At 36.7% G+C, this 23,773-nt stretch overlaps 1 protein-coding gene across 1 annotated transcript in view; it reads right to left on the reverse strand.

The window, feature by feature from the left end:
* Positions 1–23,773, reverse strand: part of lig1 (DNA ligase 1) — a 72,909-nt gene that overhangs the window by 19,192 nt on the left and 29,944 nt on the right. The window contains exons 16-23 of the mRNA XM_014474865.2: positions 23,582–23,667; positions 21,980–22,095; positions 19,039–19,134; positions 11,103–11,213; positions 8,001–8,072; positions 2,268–2,412; positions 1,697–1,779; positions 491–643 (exon numbers count right to left, since the gene is read on the reverse strand). Of these exons, the coding sequence (XP_014330351.1) occupies positions 491–643; positions 1,697–1,779; positions 2,268–2,412; positions 8,001–8,072; positions 11,103–11,213; positions 19,039–19,134; positions 21,980–22,095; positions 23,582–23,667 (862 nt within the window). The remainder of the gene's footprint in view (positions 1–490; positions 644–1,696; positions 1,780–2,267; positions 2,413–8,000; positions 8,073–11,102; positions 11,214–19,038; positions 19,135–21,979; positions 22,096–23,581; positions 23,668–23,773) is intronic.

Consider the following 23,773-nt stretch of genomic DNA (forward strand, 5'->3'; position numbering starts at 1 on the left):
ACAAGCTTATCACTTATTTTGAGAGGCACTTGCTCTCAAGAAACAAAGACTTTCTTCCAGCCAAGACTTAAGAGGAAGACCAACTCTTAGAAGAACACTATGTAGAAAATGTACCCAGAAAGAAAGAAATACACTCTACAGAAATATTGCACATGTGAAGCACAAAACCCTTGGGTATCATAATGCAATTTCTTGTCTAAGATAAGTTTGATCCAAAAGTTGCTTGCACTACAAATGCAATTTTTAATCCAATCATTCCACCTCCCACACTTTTCATGTGGGGGTGAAAGCTAAAGACGCGAGCTTCGGCTGCTTCCTGAAAATGCTTCAGAAGTCTTCAGTTTCTGTGAGGAAGGCAAGACCATCTCAACAAACTGATTTTTAATTGTTCTTTATGTAACAAATCTGAATTGGCATGTTTATAAAGCCTCTAAATGGATGCAGCTAGTTAACTGGTTTCCTGCTCCCTTGATGAAACATAAAAATTTACCTTGCAGACTGACTGAAACTCCTCATTGTCTTCATCATAGCAGGCCAGCAGGAAGCCACCGTATGTGCCTGTTCTTTTTCCCTTTCCAAGGTAGGCACCGATCACGCAGAGGTCCACTGTGTCGCCCACACCGTCCAGGTAGTCCTTCTTTAACTGGAAGGGAGAAAAAACTCTGAGTTACAGAGATAACATTTACCAAAAACCAAATTTAAAAATATACTTATGACCCTTAACATTACCTGTTAAGGATTAAATGTGTTTTCTTTATTTGACATGCATAAAAATCAAAAGTTTCAACAAATACTTTGAAAGGCTATTTGTAGTCAAAACCAGGAAATTCTAGCTTCAGAGTCAGAAAAATCAACTAAAACGCCCGACAAAGTCGAACTTTGAGATCCACTTTAAATTGATCATGTAAAAAGGAAATATGAATAGTTAAACTGCACTTGAAATCCTTTGTTTTTAATCCTTTTTATGAAAAATTGGCATCAACTATCTGTGATATTTTGCTGCTGAATATGTATTTAAAAATAAATATCACAGAGCAACTCTTTAGGGGAAATAGATCCAGTCTGTGACAAATAATCTAGAATGGCAGATAATTATTCATAGCCATTGAGTATTCCATTAATTATCCTGGTGATTAATTGGACTAAAAAAATGTCGTGCAATACGAAAATCCTTCCTACCAGACTACTGTGTGCTGAATAGTTTAACAGTATTTATTACAACATACTTCATGATGCTTTGATAACTTGCTTTGAGGGTTTTTAGTAATTGAGGTATCAGGATTATTTGAGGATTCATTTGAGCCCTAAAATAATCAAGATTTCAATACTGACCTAAGTAATCTTGTTCGTTTTAGATCAGTGCTCCAATCCAGTCCTAGAGGGATAGCATTTTTATTCTGCAACACACCTGATGCTGTCAGTTGAAGAAGGGAATCATCTAAAGGTTGAAGGGTCATACTAGGGCACCTCCATCTTATTCAAACTAAAACCAGAGCTGCTATGTTTAAACTTTGCACAACTATTTCTGTAGCAGCATCCATTTGAATTTCAGGACGCAGAATTTCCCAGCAACATGTTTACTTTATAAGAAAAGCAGTGCTGCTCACTCTACCTGTATAATAAAAACAGATTATTTCCCAGTACACTCTTACACATGCACGCACACGCCCGCGCCAGCACACACACACACACAGACCTTGAGCCAATTGTGAGAACGCTTGGCAATCTCATAGGTCGCGTCCTTCTCCAGAGTCTTCACCATCAGGCCCTCGCAGGAGTCTGCACAAACAAACACATTAATGCACCAAAACACGAGTCTGGACGTGCAGAAAGGAAATTAAGAGATTATCTGTTGGATATACGGAGTGCCTTTGTGTTGGTGGGTCTCAAAGGGAAACAAACGGGTTTTGGGAAACAAAGAGGCCGTGGACAAGGACGGGAACATAACTCATATGCACAAGGAAAACATCCTTTATACGTCAGAATCACACACACACACAACACAAAATAAATCCATTATACAACCCACAAGTTCTGGCGCTGCTTTGGATACACTCACACAGACAGTTTACACGTTAAGGCAGCTGAGAAAGACACAAATAAAATGAAACTTTTACTCAAAGCACCCACACACGAAGAGATTCAGGGGAGCCAACAAACAGGAAGATGACACAAACTGGAAGATGACACAAACAGGAAGATGACACAAACAGGAATGACAAAAGGAAGGAAAACGAGAAGAAAAAGTTTGCCTCTGTTTCACAGACCTCGGACGGACTGCTCCAGGAACTCCGCGATGGCGTCAGTGTCGTGAGAATCGATGGAACGGGCGAACAGAAACTCTCCCTCCACCTCTGTGAAGCTCTCTCTCAGCAGCTCCCGACGCCGACACAGCGGCTGTCGCACCAGGGACTGAGCGCGGAGACGGAAACACAAACATCATTAGAAAATGGCAAAACCGCATCATTACAACCGTTTCCTCCTGATAGCTCGAAGGCTCGCAATGACAAGGATGAAATACCATCAACTATCTGCCCACACACGTATAAACAAGCACTTTCTCAGAATACAGTCTTGGATGCACCAGCTTTGGGCACACATACAAACACCCACGCCCCCATGTAAGCATACAAACATGCACAACACAGTTTCTTATTTATTTTTCTTCCTTTTTTCTATATATTCAGTTTTGAATGCGTTTCCTATTTTGGGTTGATGAAAAATTAACTAAATGGTGACAAATGCTCTTAAATATGACAAATCTGTCAGAACCTGGCTAGGTTGGGAAGTGTACAGACAGCAGCCAAGACACTAAAAGTAAACAGATGTGGATTTTTATTATACATGACATCAACACATCTGCCTTCTTCATGCTGTTCTGCTTCTTAGTCTTGATAGTCCAAAACATAAATCTGACTAAAATTAAATATGTCTGAACACGGGTAGCCATTTAGGTTTAATGCTTTTTGTACTGAGTGCCATATAAAACAGTTACTTCTAGTGAAGATGTGGAAAAACACATAAAAATTAGTTTGGATTTTATTGCAGTAGAATAAAGAACATTTGAACTAATTAATAAATGGACCTGAACTATTTTTTTTATTATTATTTACCCTTGCAATGTTGGGCTGAACAATATTTGGGATTTTTTAAATAAGCCATTGCCTTTTATAATGCTGGGGAATAAATGTGGTGCAAGCCTACTTCTGGTAGATACTCATCAAAAGTGGAAGACACTAGAAATCCAAGTCAAATTTATCTGTAACGTGCATTTGAAAAGAAAATGAGATGTTTTAGGGCCTCTTGTCACTTTTAATCCAAATAAGCTGCTGCTGCTCACTCCCCCCCAACTCAACGTTCAAACTCGCACAAGACAATGGCTGCAAACAGATGCGCAACAATACAGCTATACTGCTTTGAAAAGCACTAGTAGAGCCTCCTGCACAATAAATAAGAATGCAGCAAGTGGTTTCTGGATGGTAACACTGTCCTTTCCAGCAGTTGGCATCACTTGCTCGGTAACCAGTGTGCAGTGCCTGTGGATTGTGACATAACAATTGTGAGGTATTTGGAAATGGTCTATTTTCCAAACACCAAAAAAACATTAACTAAACAGCTAAGTATTTTTTTAAGCATTTTGGCAGTTTTTAGAAGCAGTTGAGACCCAAATGGAAGTACAAATGTAAATTTTGCATAATAGGTGCCCTTCAGCTGGAAGAAACTTTTGCAAAACCGAGCTGATCTGTGTACTATACTTAAAATTATTCCCAAATTGATTGCATGCATTATGCACTATCTGATCTGAATAAAATTACCTCTATTTTGCTTTTATTGGTGCTGAAAAAAAATTCTGTGCCATTCAGGCTTTGACATCTTCAATTAAAGTTTTCAGGAGTCTGGAAATAACAGAGAAAGTTCCACTCGTCTAAACCTGGCTTGATCTAAAGGTAAAGCAATAATGAAGTTTAAAACAACTGGAAGTGTCACAAACAAGGCCAGCTGGGGACCTAAAGTTATCTAAGGATCAGTTGAAGATCTCCAAAACAAACACTTTCAAAGGTGCAGAAATGTGTGAAGTATATTAAGGTCACCAAGTCTCACCAACAACCATTAGACCACCTAAATGCCAAAGGGTTGGTGACAAGGCATGCGGAACAAAAAAAAAAAAAACCTTTCGGTCCTACTAAATGGTCAAATATCTGTCTTTGTGTACATCAAATTCGTTAAAAGCTACAGGAGAAATGCCCTCCTGTTGGCTAATAGCTGTACAATATTTTAACATAAAAGGAACTAATTAGCATCTCACCAGTGACTGTAAAAATCAATTATTTAAGGTTGAATTTTTTCCCACTGAATATTTTATCATTTCTTTAAATGCTTTGGTGTGAAATTTAAATTGTATTTTAATTGAAACTTTTCCTTCATCTTTGAAACAGTAGAAATAAGTGTGCAGGAAATGTAAACATGCAACTGCAGTCTTCCAGTACAATGAAGTCTCAAACATATAAGTGATTTTTTTTATTTTTTACATTGCCTAGAATATACTAAGATGGATTTTCTTACAGATGCAATCTCTTGGAGGTTTGAGAATCAATTTAGTCTGTGAGGTAAATAATTAAAATGTTAATTTAAAATCCAGCTCTGTGTGATCCAAGGACATATATGATGCAAATTCTACAAATCTTTGCAACATAGTTAAAATGGAAAATGTTTGTCTGTGGCTATGTCTGTGCCCTAATATGACATAACATGCATGGAGTATGGATCAAGTCAGTATTTACCTATATGATAGATTTTCTGTTGCGTTTATGCTATTAAAATCAAAATGTGGCATATAATGACACAGTGGCACGCATCAAAGCACAGCCTTGAATGAAAGCAGACTGGGTACATGTGTCATGCAGATGGATTGCCCTTAGTCTTCTTGTCATATCAAAGCTTCCTCCGTTCAACCATAAAATCATGTTTAGTGTTCTTTCCGGTTCACAAGTAGTTATCAGAGGATGTTCAGTTGAAAAATGTAAAAAGAAGCCCTTGGTTTTTTTTATTCCCCGGCGAGGTTAAGCCTGGAAGAAGGTTATTTTCCATGTACGATCGATGACTTGTATTTGTGTCCCGTCTGTCCTCAACTCGCAGCTCCAGGTGGCTGGTCAGGTTTTAGCTGAGGGTTATGGTTTCACACAGTCAGCATTTTTGGCAGCTTTCTGTTTTGGCTGCAGAAACTTTTCTCCCAACCTTTAAATTTACCATCTGATATCATTGGAGAAAGATTTCTGAACTGTAAACAAGGACTTTTTTTCTTTTTGAAACTGAAAATGTCTGTTGTACAACAGCTAAATCTAGTCACAAGTAAAGTACAACTGGTACTAAGCCGATCATAATATACAATCAATTAATCGCATAATAAATTAAAATGAGCTTGATAATTTCCATTCTGATGATTAATATTTTTCGAAGGGCAATTTGGTTGACAGTGTCCATTAAATGAACTTTATTGATTGTTTTGGTTGTGTGTGTCTTTTCTTTCGGTTTCATTTGTTAGTTTTGGTTGTTGCGTTTTATTTTGGATATTTAAATATGTCCCCCAGTGCTAAGTGTTCTTTAAAAGAATCAAAATTTATCGATTCAAACTTGGATTATTATGTCATTATCTGAAAATGGTCTCAAAAACAACAGAATTTTGTTTATTGCAATAATTACGGGGACAATTTACTGTCCTGCAAAATTTGTTACTGTGACAAGTCTAACCGGTAAATTTAACTTGATCTAAAAAGTTACGTCTTAAACATATTTTGTTTTTGTTTTTTCCTCCTGTGTGGTTAAATTGGTATTTTTCTAGATATATGCAAAAATTTAACATGGTTACAGAAACAACATCAAACCAAAGGAGTTTTTAGTAAAAAAAGTTTAGTTTGCTTTTGTCCCCAAATCCAAAAGTTTCAAAATGTGACGAAGATTGCATAACTTTTGTCACCTTAAGTACACAAACTGTTTTCAGCAACAGTACGCTTGTCCACATTTTTTCATAAAATTTTGCAGCCAAAGAATCAGACCATCTTGTTATCATTTAAGTATTTTCAGTATTAATTTTCAAGTTCTCTGAAGACCTTTATGTTTAATCAACATTTTAAAACATTTAAACCACAGCTGAACTTGGGAACAAGAGGAGCACATTTGTTGAATGCATGACTAATGAAATAATGTGCATGTTTATTCATAGTGCACATATTTAAATTTGTTCGTACTTAAAAGCCTGTTGGTAACCTATCAGGTAGAAAAACGACTATTACTTCACTGATAAATTATTCAGAATGAAAGGTAATTTGTTTTATTCTAATGTAACCTCAAACACAGGCAAGCGTAGTTCTCTTGTTCCTTGCATCCTGACAAGAAAAGAATATAAATCAGATGCTCCCTCATACATTGAGAAGGAACTGTGCAGAGTGGAAAATTAATTGGAGAGCTTTCAATTCCAGTTCCATCTAAATGTATGTGGGAGAATCTGATAGGTGTAGGAATTAATGCTGAATACATGGATGGACACATGAGGTCAGATGCATGGATGGAAAAATATTTAATAAATGAGTGGAAAATGGGTGGACAGATAATGTTTGTTGAATAGAATAGTTCCACTTGTGAAAGTAAATCTGTTGGGCAAAAAACATGTTTTTAAAAAATGGCTGAATGGAAAAATGGATGGATTAAGAGATGATTGATGAAAAAAATAACTAAATTAATGGATAATAGATATATGGATGATTGAATGTTGAACAGACATGTGGTTGGATGGACAGATAGATGGAAAAACAATTGAATGATGGACAATCTATGATGAACATAGGTTGTTGGATGTGCATGCATCCAGCCTGAATGGATGGATGGAGAAATGGCTGGGGAGATGATGAGGAAACAATTTACTGAATGATGTGTAGATATGTGGCTGGATGGATGAATCGACATTGTTTCTTAATTTGTTTTGTTCAGAGTTTCTGGACAATGTTTGTTGCTGCTATAGTAATACGTGAATAACATCTAAATTCATCTAAGAGACATGTAAACTTTTCATTTATTCCTAAATGATGACATGATTAATCAAACACAGAACAAAATAACAATCTCTGCTGATATAATCTTCAGAAATACTTTAAAATATCAATATTATTTTTATTTTCTATACTTGTACTTGAGTCAAACTCCAAACTGAGTAGTTCAAACCTAAATATACTTTTGCAATCAGGTATATATTGAAATACATTATATGTTGCTATTAAGCGTAAAATAATATTTATTCAATGAAATTTCAAAAAACATAGCAGTCCAACTCAATAGATGTGTCCATATATTCAATTTAGGAGGCTAAATGAAATCAACAGTGGGTAATAAATAAATCACTTAGGACAAAAGCAAGACAATGAGAAAAAGCTTCAGCATAAAGAAATATTAAAATATAACATTTGCATAAATAACAAATTAAGAGGGAAATAGCCTTGAAAAGGCAGGATTTAAGAGTTATTGGAGCTCCTTTAATGATGCAATTTGGCTTAAATCCACTTGGGAGAGCTCACATTGTAGAGGATGATGGGAGCACCCACTCATTAGCATTGTCTTCAGCAGATTTAAGAAATTCACTTAAAAATTCTGCATAAATAGGACACAAACACATCCTCACTCAGTCATAGTCACCATCTGCAGCACACACATGGCCTGAAAGAGGAACAGACTCCCTCTCAGACGTCGAGAGTCTCAGACAGACACACAATCAAGACACACTCAACTGGAATTACAATGAGCGTTACAATCATTATCCAGTTACAGCCTCCAGTAGCACCGTCATTGGTATTCAAGGACGATGCCGGCATCTCGACGGGGCTGTGAGCACACGTGCGTGCTTGCAACAAAAATAAATAAATAAATATGCACTCGCACGAGTGGAAGTTTTTAAAAAGACAAGAGGAACAATTGAGAGATCTCTGGGTAATATTTGTATCACTTGGCCTTACCTCTCCGTTGAGATAGAGGAGGTCAAAGGCGTACACACACACTTGGACTTTGATCTCTGAGGCGTCCACATCCTGCAGAGGTACAGCACACTTCTTTAGTATTTTTATTTTGACAAAAATATGCTAATAGAAACATGGTATCCACAAATTTCTACTTCCAACCTTGGGATTTGTTACAAAGGATTCTTTGATTTGTTCTCGGTTCATCTTTAAAGTTACCCACCTAGCATTTCCACTTCCTCTCTGCCTTTTAAAAGCATCACACCTCCTCAGCGTGCACATCTTATTTTCGACTCCTCTGCTTACTTTGCTCGTCTCTTCTCCTTCTACATCTCACCTTTCTTGCACCTCATCTTGTTTGCTCCAATCATGCTCACCCCCACCGGTTCTTACACCAGACCCTGGCTTATTACAGGCGTCTCTGTCGCGGTCCCCTGGGGAAAATTCCTCGACTTCTGCACTACAATGAAGTGCTGTCGAGTTCGGCAGAACCACCTGCTTCAAATATTTGTTAATCTATTTCACAGGCTGTAGCATATATCTAATTTAAGACACGGGAATTAGCAAATTTATAGATGCCATTAAAAAATTTTAAGTCGTGTTTTTACACTTTTGGACTCGATATATCCAGAGGTGATTAAGGTGCTTTTTTCTCTCTCTCAAAAACTGTAACAAAAGCAAAAAACTTACAGTACATAGTTTTTCCAAAAGTTTACATTTTATTCAATAGGAGCTTCGTTAGAGATGTGCCAATCCAATATTAATATTCATATAAGTATAGTTGCTAATATTGGAAAAAATTTACATCGGTGACAATTTTACCGATCCATAAGGGCAAATCTATTCAGTTTAATTCTATGTTTTGTGCTCTAAGCAATGTCATGCTTTCTTATTTATTTTACATTATATTTAGAATTTCTAATTCTAACTTTCTGAACTATTAGAAAGAAGGTTTGTTGAAGCTTGTTGTTTTACATGTTTGACCAAGTTAACTTAACTTATTGTATTGGTCAGTTTCTTTATCATTTATTTAGCGTTGGCTGTTATATTCCTAATTTCATTAACTCAACTAGCTCAACAAATTCAAATTGCTTTTCATGTTTGACAAAGCTTGTGAAGCTATTGGTGTGATTAAGCGTGCTGTACTGGTGCAGAATTATCAAATAAATTTGTAACTCAGTACATTTATGTCTTGTTTTAAAAAAAACATTTTAAGTCAATTTAGCAGTGTTTTTCTGGATCTGGTCAGTATTGATTGATACTAAACCTCAGATATCTATATTGGTATCAGAAATGACTAAAAGTGCATCCCGAAGCTGTATGCTTCTCAGTCGGGTGTGGGTTTGAAGAGAATTTGACCAAAAAATGAGGAGAGTGAAACATGTCGCTTTAAAAAAAAGAAAGTGTGCCTGCTAACAACTGTAGTTTTTTTGGTTGCTGCAGCTGGACGGCTGAACATGTGTCCGAGATAAACAACTTCTGCTCATGTTGGAAAAATTGAGGTATTTTAGTCTATCTTCGAATGGGAATCTGCTAATTAAATGCCAGTTTTAGCACCACTAACCAGTTGTGGTGTGCAGAGGCGTTTTGTCAACAGTTTTCTGAAGAAGCAGCTGCAAAGGCTTTTCAAAACGGATCACATCCAGACAAAAATTGGGAAGCTTTAACAAGTACAATCAAGAAATCAAGGTTCTGCCAATGTGGAGTAGCTTTTGATGTGCTTTAGGTTAAATCTATTTAACCTCATATTATGCCTGTTTGGCTGTTAATACAATGTTTTAGCTCTGAAAGCCCTATTTTGATTCTCCACATGTGCATATTTCTGACTGAATTCTGCTTGTTACTTGTTGTTGAGTTGCAAGTTAAAGACCATTTACCCCAATATGAGGGTGAAAATACATAATATGTTCAAACATGTCCATATATTTGTTTTTAAAAAGTATTTCGGTTTTGTGGTAAAAAGAGGCCTTTTAAGGTACCAAGGAAAGCTGCAATTATTCAAGACTTATTTGTGCAGAGCCTCATTCTAGGTAACATTTTAAATTTCACACCTTAGACATTTTTAATCTACACACTTATATTGTTAGAAAATGTTGAAAACAGAAAATGTACAAGAACTCATTTTTCAGAGATACAATGAATGCAATCCATAAAGATAAAAACTGGCTAATCAGCTTAAGATCAGGAGTTCTAATTAGTTTGATTTTATATGCAAATACTTCTGCAATGCAAGTTTATTCTTCCGGTTAGATTTTCATACTCATGTGGCCCAAAACCTACTAAGGTTGTTTTTTCCTGAGCTTTTCACTCTGTATTGACTTCAGAGTCAGAGATTTATTTGCCAAGGCAAAAAAAGACTTTGCTTTAAAACCTGAAAGACTTCTCTCCCTCTCCTTTCTTTCATTAATTTCACTCTCGACTCATTAATGAAGTTTAATTAGAGCATATCGGGTCTTGTGTCCTCATCTCGAATGTTTCATTTCAGCAAAGGCTTGTGGTGGTAAAAAACACCAGAGCCTGCAATGTATAATCAGGTTGTGCGTAAAACTATCATTACCAATAATTATGATTGCATAATAACAGGAAAAAGTATCAAGCAAAAAAGAAAATCATCTACGTAATCATTTCGGCCATTTTCATCATGGCGTTGCTCGTATCTGCACGCTTATTTCTCCTGCCCAAATTTAGCGGGGTGTCATTTCGCACACGAAAAGACAGGGTGAAGGGAGCAGTTTCCGCCTAATGTGATTGGTGTAATGGAAAGAGGCCGTTACTCTGATCAGGAGTGAATAAACACCTTGCTGACATTTCCAATCTCAGCCTCCCTTCTCGATCCATTTCACTCTTCTGCCTCTGACCTATCAGTCTCCTACCACTTTTTCCCAGCTCTTCCCCTGTCCATCTCCCCCAGTCTGTCGGATCATTTCACTCCATTATCTCGCTCTCTTCCACCTTCGGGTCTTTGTCTTCGTCTTGTTTTCTCTTCTTAACCTTTTCACACATTCTTTCTCTTCTCATTATCTCCTACTATTTCTTTTTTACGACAAAGCACATATTTTAATAGTCTTCCCTTCCCTTTACTACGCCCCTCTTTATTCGTACCTTTCTCTTACGAGTGGTGAGGACTTGGAAGGGTTGGATCTGTTTCTTCTCTCGATCCCAGGCCACCGCCTCCGTGTCCAGAACACAAGACACTACAGAGTCCTTCTTTACCTGCAAGAACATAAAAATAAGGAGTTGATAAATATGCAAAAGTCAATTAGGAAAAAATTGGTAGCATGAAAAAAGTGTAAGAAGTTAGAAAAACCTAAATTTACAATAACAAATTAGACCAGTCAGAATATATTGTACCATCAGAAAACTGAAAGTCTTTATGCTGCCTCAGGAACTATTATAATGTGAAACATTTTGCACTGAATCTTACGGTGGCCCAGAAGGATCAACAAAATCCATAAACAGCAACGCAACAGTAAAAGTTACAACAAAAGTTACACTAAAATATAATTTACACCAAAAGGAAGTCATGCCAAATCAGAAGTTTGGCTAAAACCGAAGTTAGGCTAAAGTGAAACCTATGCTAAATCAGAAGCTATGCTAAAGAATAATACATGCTAAAACAGTAGTTATGCTAAAGCAGAATTATTGCTGTAGTGGAAGATAAGCTAAAGCAGAACATAAGCTACAGCGGAAGCTATGCTAAAACGTTGGATATACTAAAGTGGAATTATTGCTAAAGTGGAAGGTCTGAATAACATTTTAGCACAACCTGTTTTTGTGCAACTTCTCCTGTGAATTTTTGCTGTTCTGTTGTGCCTTTTGCATTTCATTGCCCCTTTCTGCCACCGTAGAGATGTCTGCTGATGAGCCTAGAAATATCCAGGATATTGCTTTGAAAACACTTAAAATCTGAGCTTCAGACTATCAGCTTCCCGACATTTTACCCAGTGAGGCTGAAAAGTTGCAACTGTTTGAGTTACAGTACTGAAATGTCTTCTAATGTAATCATAATGTGATTTCTGTTAATGATATTTTCTCTGCAGGCATCACCATCAGTTCAGGAGGGAGACTGCTGTGTAAAACAAGCATTTTAAGATGCAACTCTGCTTTGCTGATGTCAGATCTCACTCACTTCATTGCCAATATGAGAGTATACGCTTTAATTCATCTTACAGGCTAATAAAAAAACAGGTCTATAACAGGTCTATAAAGACGAAACCTTGAGCAAATCTACCAGAAAAAGGAGCAGATCGTTGTATATCATGGCCATCAGCGTAGAGGCTGAGGAGGAGAAGGAAGCTTCACAAAATAATAATAATAAAAAAAAAACAGAAAATGTTAACATAAGGCAGTATCTGACAATAAAAGAACTGGTGCACCTGAGGGGGTGGGATACACCATGAATAAGTGAAGCAGTAGCACAGCAGATGTATGAGACCAATGCCTCCTCTTGTGAACAGATGAGGGTTCCTGCATATTTTTTTATGTCCAGATTTCCCACTGGCTGATACTAGAACACTTCTAAGCCCTTTCTTGGTCGGATTTTGAAGTATTAAAACAAATGTTTGCTAAGAAGAGTGCACAGCAGATATTTCTATCAAAGTCTGTTTTTTGAAGGTTTTAAAACCTCAAACCTTTATGAATGGTTGAACCTAAACATTAGTACGAAATTTGTGACTTTCTATTTAGCATATAAGCATTACTATTAAGTCAATTTAAAGGGGAAATAAAAATACAAGTTAGGGCCAAAAGATGTTAAAAAATGTTGCAATGGTGATACAATTGTGATGGCAATATCTATGATGGCCTATTAGGGCTATGTAGAAAAAAGAAGACAAAAATCTAGCCAAGATTAATATCAAAATAAAAAAAAAAACCCAGAATTTTTTATATCAGTCTCAGATATTTTCTTGAAAAAAAAATTAAAATATCTGCTAGGAAAAAAAACTAGAAAAAACTTCCTAGAAATTAATTTTTTTTTAATTTTGAAGATTTTGGTGGAAATGTCTTCCATCTACAATTTACCTAAAACAGCATCATAAATATCACCATCACAATATTATGACCAAAATTCAGTTGATTTGCAGTGACTGGTCAAAAAAAGAAGAAAATTAAGAAAACATTAAGGTGATTGGTCAGATTTCAGTTAAAGTTTGTGTGATTGCTGATTATGTCTCTGAAATTTTTTTTCTCTGTTCATCTTATTGAATTTACAGTTGTGAATGGCCCTGTATAAATAAACTGATATGAATTTAACTGAAGGACAGACAAACAGATGTATGTTGATTCTTTCCATACTTGTCCTAATTTGGAAAAGGCATAATCATATTCCATATTTAACAAGACAACATAGACACTTGTGCTCAACCTCCGTCTGTCTTGCAAGCGAATTGTTTGATCACATTTTTAGCCAGATTAGTTTGCAACCTGATCAGAACAGAAATAATATCATTCAGCTAATTAAAATAAACATGGTGATATTAAATCTATTTGTCCAAGCTGTTTTTAATACATATATACCAGGGGTCTCAAACTCTAGTCCTCGAGGGCCGCAGTCCTGCAACTTTTAGATGTGCCTCTGCTGCACCACACCTGAACAGAATAATTAGGTCATTAAGGCTCGGAGAACTGATCTACACAAGGAGGAGGTAATTAAGCCATTTCATTCCAGTGTTTTGTACCTGTGGCACATCTAAAAACTGTAGGTCTGCGGCCCTCGAGGCCTGGAGTTTGAGACCTCTGATACTAATAAACATGACACAAAACATAAATATCCAAAAACGTCTAAAATCAACACCTACACAAGTGATGCAAGCACATCTTGTACATACAGCAGGCATCATTACAGAAAAGCTGCAACAAAAACCAAAGGTTTCACCCTAAATCATTTTGTTTGTCGTTAATCCTGCCTGCATTAACGAAGATGTCTCGCCAGCTGACATTTAGTCCCCTGAGCAGGAAGTCAGTGATCAAGTTTAAGTCCAGGATAAACCACATGACTGATGAGCGGATTAAACTGACCATTACTGTTAATTTTTAGGACCAAGCCGAGTGGCTAAAGGAAATCTTGAGGATGAATCTGGGTCCAGCGGGATTTTTCTGTGGTTGTTAAAAATTTCCAGCCTGCAGGAGGCTGGGAGTTAATCAGCAGATGAAATCCAAGGCAGTTTATCAGAGTTAAGAGCAGGAGACACATTAGACTTTAACAGGTTGTTTGGAAACAGTCTCATATTAAAACCGTGTTAAGCCCATAAGGTCATTAGGCTAAGTTGTGCATTAATTACCAATTAATGGATCGGCATTAATATTTATGTATTGATATTAATCCATAATTTAAAGCTCTAAGGCTCTGTGGGAGCTACAGGAAAATTGGTTACCCCTTATTAATATGCAAAATAATGCAGCAAGGTGCTGGAGAATCTAATCAGACCATCTCTGCAATGCTGGAAGAAAAATTTTTGGTCTTCAAAGAACACAGATATTCTACTCTGACAACGAAACGTCCGGAAAAGAGATGCAAGTTTAATTTAAGCAATTTCTTAAACCGATGATCTGCCACATTAATGATCAGTGATCAATTTTCTGAGAAGACAGGGGTTATTTTCACAGCATGAGAAAATGAAATACGATAAATTAGGAATCATAATCAGCACAAACAGGAAAATAATTTCAAGGCCAAATGAACCCATTATTTAAATGATACATCTTTTAAAGCCTGAAAATAAAGCCTGAATACTTCAGAGCTTAAGAGTACCTTCTTTTCCTTCATTACCTCTGGCTATTATTTAGGCAGGTAATACTAGAAAAGGAGATGGTAAAGTTGAAAGAATTCCAAGAAAGGGCAAAATTAATGAAGAAATTGCTCTAAAAAAGGAGTCCAGCCTTTAATTTCCTCTCTCTTCGCACAAAGAATGCTTTTCCTCACAAAAATAAACAGGAGTGATCTCTATAGCTGCAGAATATACTCTATTACAGTTGTTCATAGCAGTCCATTGCCCATCTGCAGTTAACCCCAAGGGTAACCAAGCTCAGTTTTCTGCAGTTCTCCTAAATGCATCACTCACTCGCTCACTCTTCCCCCCACATCGTTATGAAAGAGAAATGAATGAAACAGTGGGACAAAATTTACAGAGTGCTTGGAGTTAGATGTTACACTAATAGACCAAAAACTTATTTTCAAAGGAAAACAGCTATTAATAATAGAGTGGTAATAAGGACAAACTGTTAACTAAATTGCATTATTTCCTGTTGAGTAATTCAAGAAGGGAGGGAGAGACTGAGAAAGGACTGCTGAGGCTTTGTGAAACCTACAATTTGGTTGATAACGCCACAAAAGCTTAAAAAAAAGGAAAAAATGATTCATTTTTGGGGACCTGTAAAACAGAAAGTCTCATGCTACGCATTTGTAGCTACCTGAGAAGACAAACATGTGCAGGATGAGTCTGTATCAGTTCACCTGATCTTCAGTTTATAAACAAATGGGTCAAAAGATGAACTCTGTTATTGAAGTTTTCAGTAACAGAAAACTCAACCGTTTCACCTAGGGCTAAAACGGTTGAGGTGCATTGATTATTAAAATAATTGTCAACTAATTTAGTAATTAATTAATCATTAACTGGAGTATACAGACTCAAAAATGGCTATTTGCTGGAAGCATAACATATTCAGAGTGGTATTTAAGCCGAAATTTGACAAAAAAAAAAAAAATACATACATTTTGCACTTAAGGTAAAAAAATAAAAAATAAATAAAAATGTACAAATTTTGTAAAAACAAAAAATAAGAAAAATACAGATTGAAACTTGTAATTGAACACTTGTCAGATGTGTTGGTGTTTTGCTCCCATATGTGCTCTTAAATCTGTCCACTGCTGTGATTTAGTTATTTTTTGTGCTTAAGTTTTGCACTAATCTGTTAGCACTAATAACTCTCTATGTGATCTGATTATTGGTTTGATTTGAGTTTCTTCCAAAGTATCAGCTATTACTTGTATTTTGCAATCTGTTGCAAGTACAAGGAGAAACAAATAACACTCTCATATCCACATACTCTCATAGGTTTGGGGTAATATTAAAAGTGTTAGTTGCCCAGCAGGGCTGATTTTCAGAGGTACAATTCTACCAAGATGGTCAATTTTTAGCCTGGTAGATGCAGTGGAAACAGAGTGGGGGTAAATAATAGTCCATGAAAACTACCCGCTAGAAACGGTTTCTGAGGGCGAAACATACTTTTACAGAGTCACTGACACAAAAGGACCAAAGCTAAAAAAATATTTTTAAAAATCGAGAAGGCAGCAGTCAGGAGAAATGGCACACAAACAAAAAGGGGAAAGGTGAACATTTGAGAAGTTAGGGGTGGAAAAAAGGTGAAATTACAGACAAGTGGCCTCAAAGTCTAAAGAGGATAAGAGAAAAAGACACATGAATGGATAAGAGTACAAAGAGGAGAAAAAAACTAGAAGTACTTATAAGAAGTATAAGTATCCTAAAGAAGAATGGAACGAAAGGAGGGAATGATTAAACAAAAAGATGTAAGAAAGCGACAAGGAGACCGGGAGCAACAAGGTTAGCATGAGAGGAAATAAGTCACGTTGCCTTTAAAGTTGAATTGGGGAAGAAAAAAAAAGAAAAAGAACAAAGACATTCTGAAGGATTTGTTAGAGGGCAGATGTTATGAAGAATGATAAGAATGGGGTGTAATATGAGCATTCAGGTCATGAATACACAGGATTTCTGGACTGCAGGCTGAGGATAAAACGTTTATTTTTTGTCAGAGTTCAGGTAAGTTCTCCATCATCATGCTTTAATTTCTCAAACTGATCCTGGAACTACACAAAGGGTAAAAACAACTTATTTTTTATTTCAGACAAGTAGAGATCTTACAAAACATGCTGCCTCCCTCCTGGCTTTTAAAATAAATATCTATAGTTAAACCTTTATGACTTTGTAGACCTTTTTCACAGCTGATATTTTCTCAGATCAAAGCAAAAACACAAATAATAATAAAAATAATAATAAGCGTTTTAAAATTGAAATAAACTAAGTTAGGTGTCTGTCTGGTCTGAAAGAACAGGGAGACACAAGAAAACGAGAAGAGCAAAGTATCTCAGCCAGCTTTGAACTGGGAATACATATCATCATCATCAGCAGCTTAAACCACCTGGTAGAACAAAGTGTCCACCCAGCAGAAAGTGTTTCATGTGAGACAGTAAAAGAACAGTTTGCTGCACAAATAACTTCCCAGAGCTCCTATTAGTGCTGTCAGGAAATGAACAAATAAAGCCTGTATGTATGAAAATAAGAAGCAGAGTCAAAATGAGCTCTACAAGCAAAGATTTGGTTAGGAATCACACAGGTAAGCCTGAACAAACAGCAAGGCTGTATTGTCTTATTAAAACAGACAGAAGGTCTGAGTTCTCCACTTCCTGTTTGATTATTTAGAGACCAAACAGAATGAGGGTCTGGCCCCGCAAATCACCACCAAAATGCTCAGTATTGTGCACAAACAACTTTACGAGTGTGTTTTTTTCAATTAGATTTCACCATGACTTATTCATTGGGACCAAAACAGCATTTCTGATAGTAAATTCCCAATTTTGTCCTTTTAGGACAAACCTTTGTTCATTTATATGGAAATAAGTTCACATATTTGCTTTTAGCAGTGAGAAAGCATGAACAGACTAAACCAAAAGTCCTGGGTTTGACCTGTTCTTGAAGCTTCAGTTTACCTTACACTATAGAAAAGTTACCATTAATGTGAGCGAGTTTATTTCAAATAAACTCGTCTGGAAAAGCCTGATTCAGAGTTCTAACCCAAACTTAAAACATTTCCAGGCGACTTTCCACAGTCACACAATCCTTTAAGTTCAAAAAATAATAAAGCACTAAAGTTAACTACAGATTTATGGCAGCATTTCTACAAGCTTTACATTTGAAACTTGGAAAACACTGAAGTATGTAGATGAAAAGTAAGTGGGACATGAGGAAAAAAGGGAAAGAAGGACATGAAAAAGGCAGGAAAGGGGACAAAGATTAAATATTTACAGATAAAAAACAATGTAAGACAAGAATGTAAGAAAAGAAGGAAGGAAGACATAGGGAGAAATGGAATAAATAAAGGACAACAGAGAGAAGGAAGAGAAGAAGATAGGACTTGAAGAATGAAGGGAAGTGTTCTTTACAAAAGGTTTATATCTCTTTATCTCGAAACAAAAATATTACTGGTTATTGCAATTATTAGTGGGACAGTTTATGGTCTAGCAAAAATGTGGCATAGTGAAAGGTCTAGACAAACTTGTTCAAACATTAAAAACAAAAATAAAATTTCACATTTTTTCACATGGCATGGCATCTTTGCAACCGACAAGAGTGGCATCAACTCACTTTATGGACAACTGACTGAACTTTCGGTTCGGTCTAAAGACTGCTCTCTTCTGCAAACTCTGAAACAATTTTCTGTAATAAACTCCACCTATGTTTTACACATTATTGGAAACCAGTGAATGAAAAGAAAGAGCGGACTGATTTGGATGTCTGTGGAACTTCACTTCCTTGCTGTTGCAGAAAAACACACTCAGCAGGCAGCGAGGCAGTGAGCGCGCTCAGATAACCTCAGGCAAACAGCCAAAGCCTCAGGTGGTTGTGATCTCTTTCTCAACAATTTGGCGAGCCGACACACAGCTGCAATTTAAAGTTAAATAACTGGGGGTCTCCACATCTATTACAAAGATGAAGTCACTTCACAAGCTGGTTTGAAATTCCTCCTTTATGTGCATTGAAGCTTTCTTTATAGCTGCTAGCAGAATTTAATGACTGCAGGAAGGTAAAGGACCAACTGAACATAGATGAGAGGTTTCAAATTGCAACACGTGAGCACGACAAAGTAAGATAGATGAGAGAAAAGGTTGACAAAAAGCAGCAAAAACAAAAGACAAATGTGTTCAGCGGTAAAAGCCCTCATTTGACAATCGGGGCAGAGACGGCGTCTATCTCTCCACAGTCCCGAGGGGCGAGCTGCAGAAAGCTATGCTCAAGTGTTTTACCTTGGGGACACGCGAGATGATATCTGGGTATTTGCTGGTGTTGTCTTCCTGGTTGCGGCTGAAAATCCGAACTTCACCGCTTTCCAGAATGTGAATCTGTGGGGGAAACAATGACTGTATGAGTTGGATAAATCAATACTTTAAGTAAACACTGAGATTTTAATATCAGGTTTGACAAATGAAAGAGTGGACAACATGCACACCAAAGAGAGGGAAGAACAGGGATTTATAGAGAGTGTTTGACAGCCGCCCGAGGGACAGATGGAGCTACACTTCAAAAGTGCTGCAGGGCAATTATGCTTTTTTTGTTAGGATGTCTACAAAACAATCAGTTTGGTGTCAGGCCGCGTGATTGTGAAGTGAGAGAGCAAGTTGAAACTTCGCCAATTATCACATGTAGCTTTTGACAACTTGAGCACAAATATGTAATCAGTAACAACAGTGTTGTCTTTTACTGAAAGAAACAACAACTGGCTCTCAGGGTTCCTATTTTCAAATTCAGATTGCCTTATTAGGCAGATGCATAACAGTATGTGTTAAATGTTAAAGTGTGAGAACTCCAAAGTAAAAATGAACTGTATTTTAAAAATCTCATCAGGAGACAGATTTGTAAATTTAGCCATGTTTGGGTTTGTCTGTCACACAAATCTTAAGTGATGAAGTTTGCTAAATATATATTTCCCATTTTTGGTAAAGAATGTGTTTTTCTAAATATGTTATTAGAGGATGACTGAAGTTTAATATGGCAGATTAGTTTGCAGACATGTGGAAAAATTGTCTGAAAATGAAATTAAAGTCTGGGTTTTTTTGGGACAGGTGGATATTTAAATTTATAAATTCTGATGAAAAAGACAAAAATGTATTTAACTTTAGTTAAACAAAATGCTACTTTATTCCTACTGTTGAGGAATAAATTAGGTCACTCCCACATTTACCCCAGGGTTTCCCCAAGTGTATTATAAGCCTGGCGGGCTGCCAGGCTTTCCTGGCCCCGCACCAGCATGGCTTGTTTTTATTTTAAATAATTATTTTCCTTTATTGAAATAACCAAAAACTGAACAACACAAGTATACAGAGAAGAGTGCACAGAATGCCCATCTGTATAACAGTGAGGAGTCATTAACATCAAATAGTTTATACAGTTTATATTGGGGAACACATTATGTTTTGGATGAATGGAGTTGTTTGGATCAAGGCAGCAAGTCCTAAATCCTGTGACTCCTTTGTCAGTTTCTTTGTGCAGACTCATTTTTATTTTTAAATCTCCCAGGGAAATTCCAAAAAGAAAAAGTCTAAACAAAAGAAGGGTGTCTTAAATAATTTTTTATATACCTTTAATCCCCTACTGCATTCATCTTTGCTGCGCTCTGCTTTGCTGCGCACTTCACTGACTGAGTGGAGTCGTTCCTGATAGATGGATTTATAGTCGATGCACTGAACAGGGTGCGAAGGTGGGGCGCACACCAATCAGCATTTATGATAATCCTCCGTGAGGTCTCATTTGTAGTGAGATTATGGTATTTTTTACCCCGCCAACCCATGCTTAATGATGGAAAGATAGGAGTTCATTGCTATATACACAATGTAGGAGTTTGCCCAAAACATGAAACAATTATAAGCTGAACTAATCAAGTAGGTTTAAGTAGTGGTGTGTGGTATGGACTTTAAATTTTATCACAATATTTTAAGGTACTATTGTAATAATAAAAGTTTAAAAATATTTATTTTATTTATTTATTACTTCTTTGCAATCAAAGTTCCACAAGCACAAATACTGTTGCTAAAAAACATTAAATATGCTTCTTCAGTTTGCTAATTACATGAAGAAGTGATTTTATCACTAAACTGAACACAGTAACAGCTTAAAATCATACTTTTGCATTTATTGAAACAAATCCAAAAATACAACAAACATCTTTTTTATTTATTCTTGTCAGAATAAATCATAATTCTTATAATATGAAACTTTCACAATAAACAAGAATGAATGCATTCTGACCATTCATAACGTTGCTTGTGGTGAATCTTCATTGGCACAGACTAAACATCGGCATAGTGTAGCATTAGGTTGCTATTATTTTGTCATTGCATTATATATGTCAGCTCAGAGTTATTCTGCAATTTTGACCAGTGTAGATACTAACTGTATACAATTTGTTTAATTTTAAAGGTGCACTTACGTATTTTAAATGACCTAAATAAAGAGAAACATTTTTCTGTAGCTGTAAATAACAGATACTCATACAAAAAATCAAAAGCATGCAGAATAATTGTGGTTCATCAGCTGTCTCATAGGGAGAGACTGAGATCCTTTGGTAAGACACAAACCAATCAGACACACAGAGTGTTTAGCTGGGTACTACACCACGAGTCCCCCTGCTGGCTTTTTGAGGTAAAACCTACTGCAGAGAGACGTCATAAGGCTCGCTGTTTCTCCTTCTCTCCATGCTCATTTTTCTTTCTCCCATTCTACGGAGTTCAAAGAGCTTCACTGGCATGACTGCCTAAAATTAACAATACAGCTGAAGGCGTTTGCATGACAATCTCTGTCTCGCTGTGCCTTTTTACGTCTCCCAAATATTTCTCATGCCCTCTGCCATCATTTGTTGTTTCTTTGCAGTTTTTGTCTGGCTGCTTCAGCTTTTAATCTCACCTTTCTCCACTCCTCCCCGCCGCCCTTCTCTGGCTAACAGCGTTAGCTTCCTCTGTCCAAAGGCAGAGTGTAAAAGCAGAACTAGTGTTTATCTTAAGGATATGCTCAGGCATCCACACATAAACACAGCTAAGTGAGTGCAGAGCAGTAATACTTCATATTTAAGAAATAAATAAATAGACACACAGCCGAAAGGTACATGCATACAAATATGGCAGGCATATGTTGGGTGCCAAGAGGAAGAAAAACAAACAGTTGCTCTCTGTCACTATACATACACACACACACCTGTGCACGCTCTCCGTCATATTTGTACTCGCAGGTGAACGCTGCCTCGTCAAACCTCTTCATCACCTCGCCGACACCCTTGGTGGGGTGAGCCAACATGGGCCTCAGCGGGACTCCTGCAAATACGAAGGCTGGTGTGACAACTTGGAAGAAGCAGAAATTCACACCCAAACAAATACAGCTCAATGCATTTTTTCAATAAATAATAAATAGTCAAAGACTTCATCGTGAAGAGATCTTTTTCTGTCTGACGTGGCAGAGCTGGTGCAAACAGGCCTTCAGGTAAGGAAAGATGAGGAAGTTTTCAAACCTCAGGAATATTTCAGTGACACATTTTCACATGAAACATCAACATCACTCCGACAACTGTCTGAGTGACAAAAATCGCACCTGAATAAGTTGTTTTTACTGTTATTTGGCTCCAATAACAAACTTCTCTGACTCACACCTCTTTGGGTTGTTAATTTAAGCCTCAAAAACCTGATGAGTGACATCATTCAAATCACAAACCCAAACTCTCTCAGGGCGAGAAGCTAAGATACAAAATGTACAAGTTCCTTTAATGATCAGTTCACAACAAATCAGATGTCTGCACGTTCCAACAAATCAAAGTTTAATGTTTACAGATTCCAATTAATTGGACAGAGAGATGGATGCATGTGTGAACAGAAACTGACCCATGCATTGACAGAAATATAAATGAGTGGATGATAGGAGTGGCCAATATTGACTTCAAAGTTTTATCAAATATTTTGTGCAACTATTATTGTAACAATAAAATTGACAATAAGAACTATTTATTGCTTGTTTTAGGTAATTATATGGCTCTGACTGTGTGTAACAGCAATAGTAGCCCCACTAACACAAGTACTTCTCTTGAGAAGCATTCCACATTAAGTGTGATTTATACCACTAAAACTGCACACATATGTTCTAATTTATTGATATTTTCATTGAATAGTGGAGAAAATAGTAAAAACCAACATTGCTGACGATGTGAACCATTTTGTATTTTTTTTTACCGTGACGAATCAAACTTCTTATGACAAGAAATTTATCAAGATAAATGATAAACAGTACAATAAATGCTCAGCCATAGTGGATGAATGACTGAGGGACAGAGAAAAGGAGAGACACAGATGGATGGATGGGTGGATGAATGAAAAGATGGATGTATAAACTGATCCATCCAAAGACAGATGGATTGATACAACATTTAGACCATTGGTCAAGGAATGAAACGAAGATATCCAACGTTTTGTGTCCTGATTTCATGTCCACATTCGTCCAACCTTCGTAGAAACCCCGACTCTGAGCAGACATTTACCTGCCAACAGCGACTAACTGACCAAAAATCTGCCAATTTACTTTCCCAATTTAGCACCACGCAGATGGCAGTCGCTATAAATTCCCACCATGATACCTGCTTATCACACATGCTCCAACAACTTTATAATTAGGCGCTAATTCCTACTTTAGTGCTTTTATCTTTTTCTGATAAATATCTAACTTAAAATAACCGACTCGCCTCCATGAAAAGGATCAATAAACACAACGTTTAGTGTTTAGTGTGAAGTTCCTGGCTCCTGATTGGCTGCTTACCTGGAGTGAGTTTGCAGTGTTTAGGCAGCTGGTCGATGCCTGCTTTCAGTAAAACTGGGACGATGACGTCATAATTTGGCATTTCGCTGTCAAACACAGGTTTGGGATAAGAAAAAATAATACATTTCTGTAGAATTTAAAGGGATATAAATATATTCCAGCATCAATAAACAGAAATTGTAGGGAGTCAAG

Source organism: Xiphophorus maculatus, chromosome 6 (genome assembly GCF_002775205.1).
Source record: "Xiphophorus maculatus strain JP 163 A chromosome 6, X_maculatus-5.0-male, whole genome shotgun sequence".
NCBI classification, from domain to species: domain Eukaryota; kingdom Metazoa; phylum Chordata; class Actinopteri; order Cyprinodontiformes; family Poeciliidae; genus Xiphophorus; species Xiphophorus maculatus.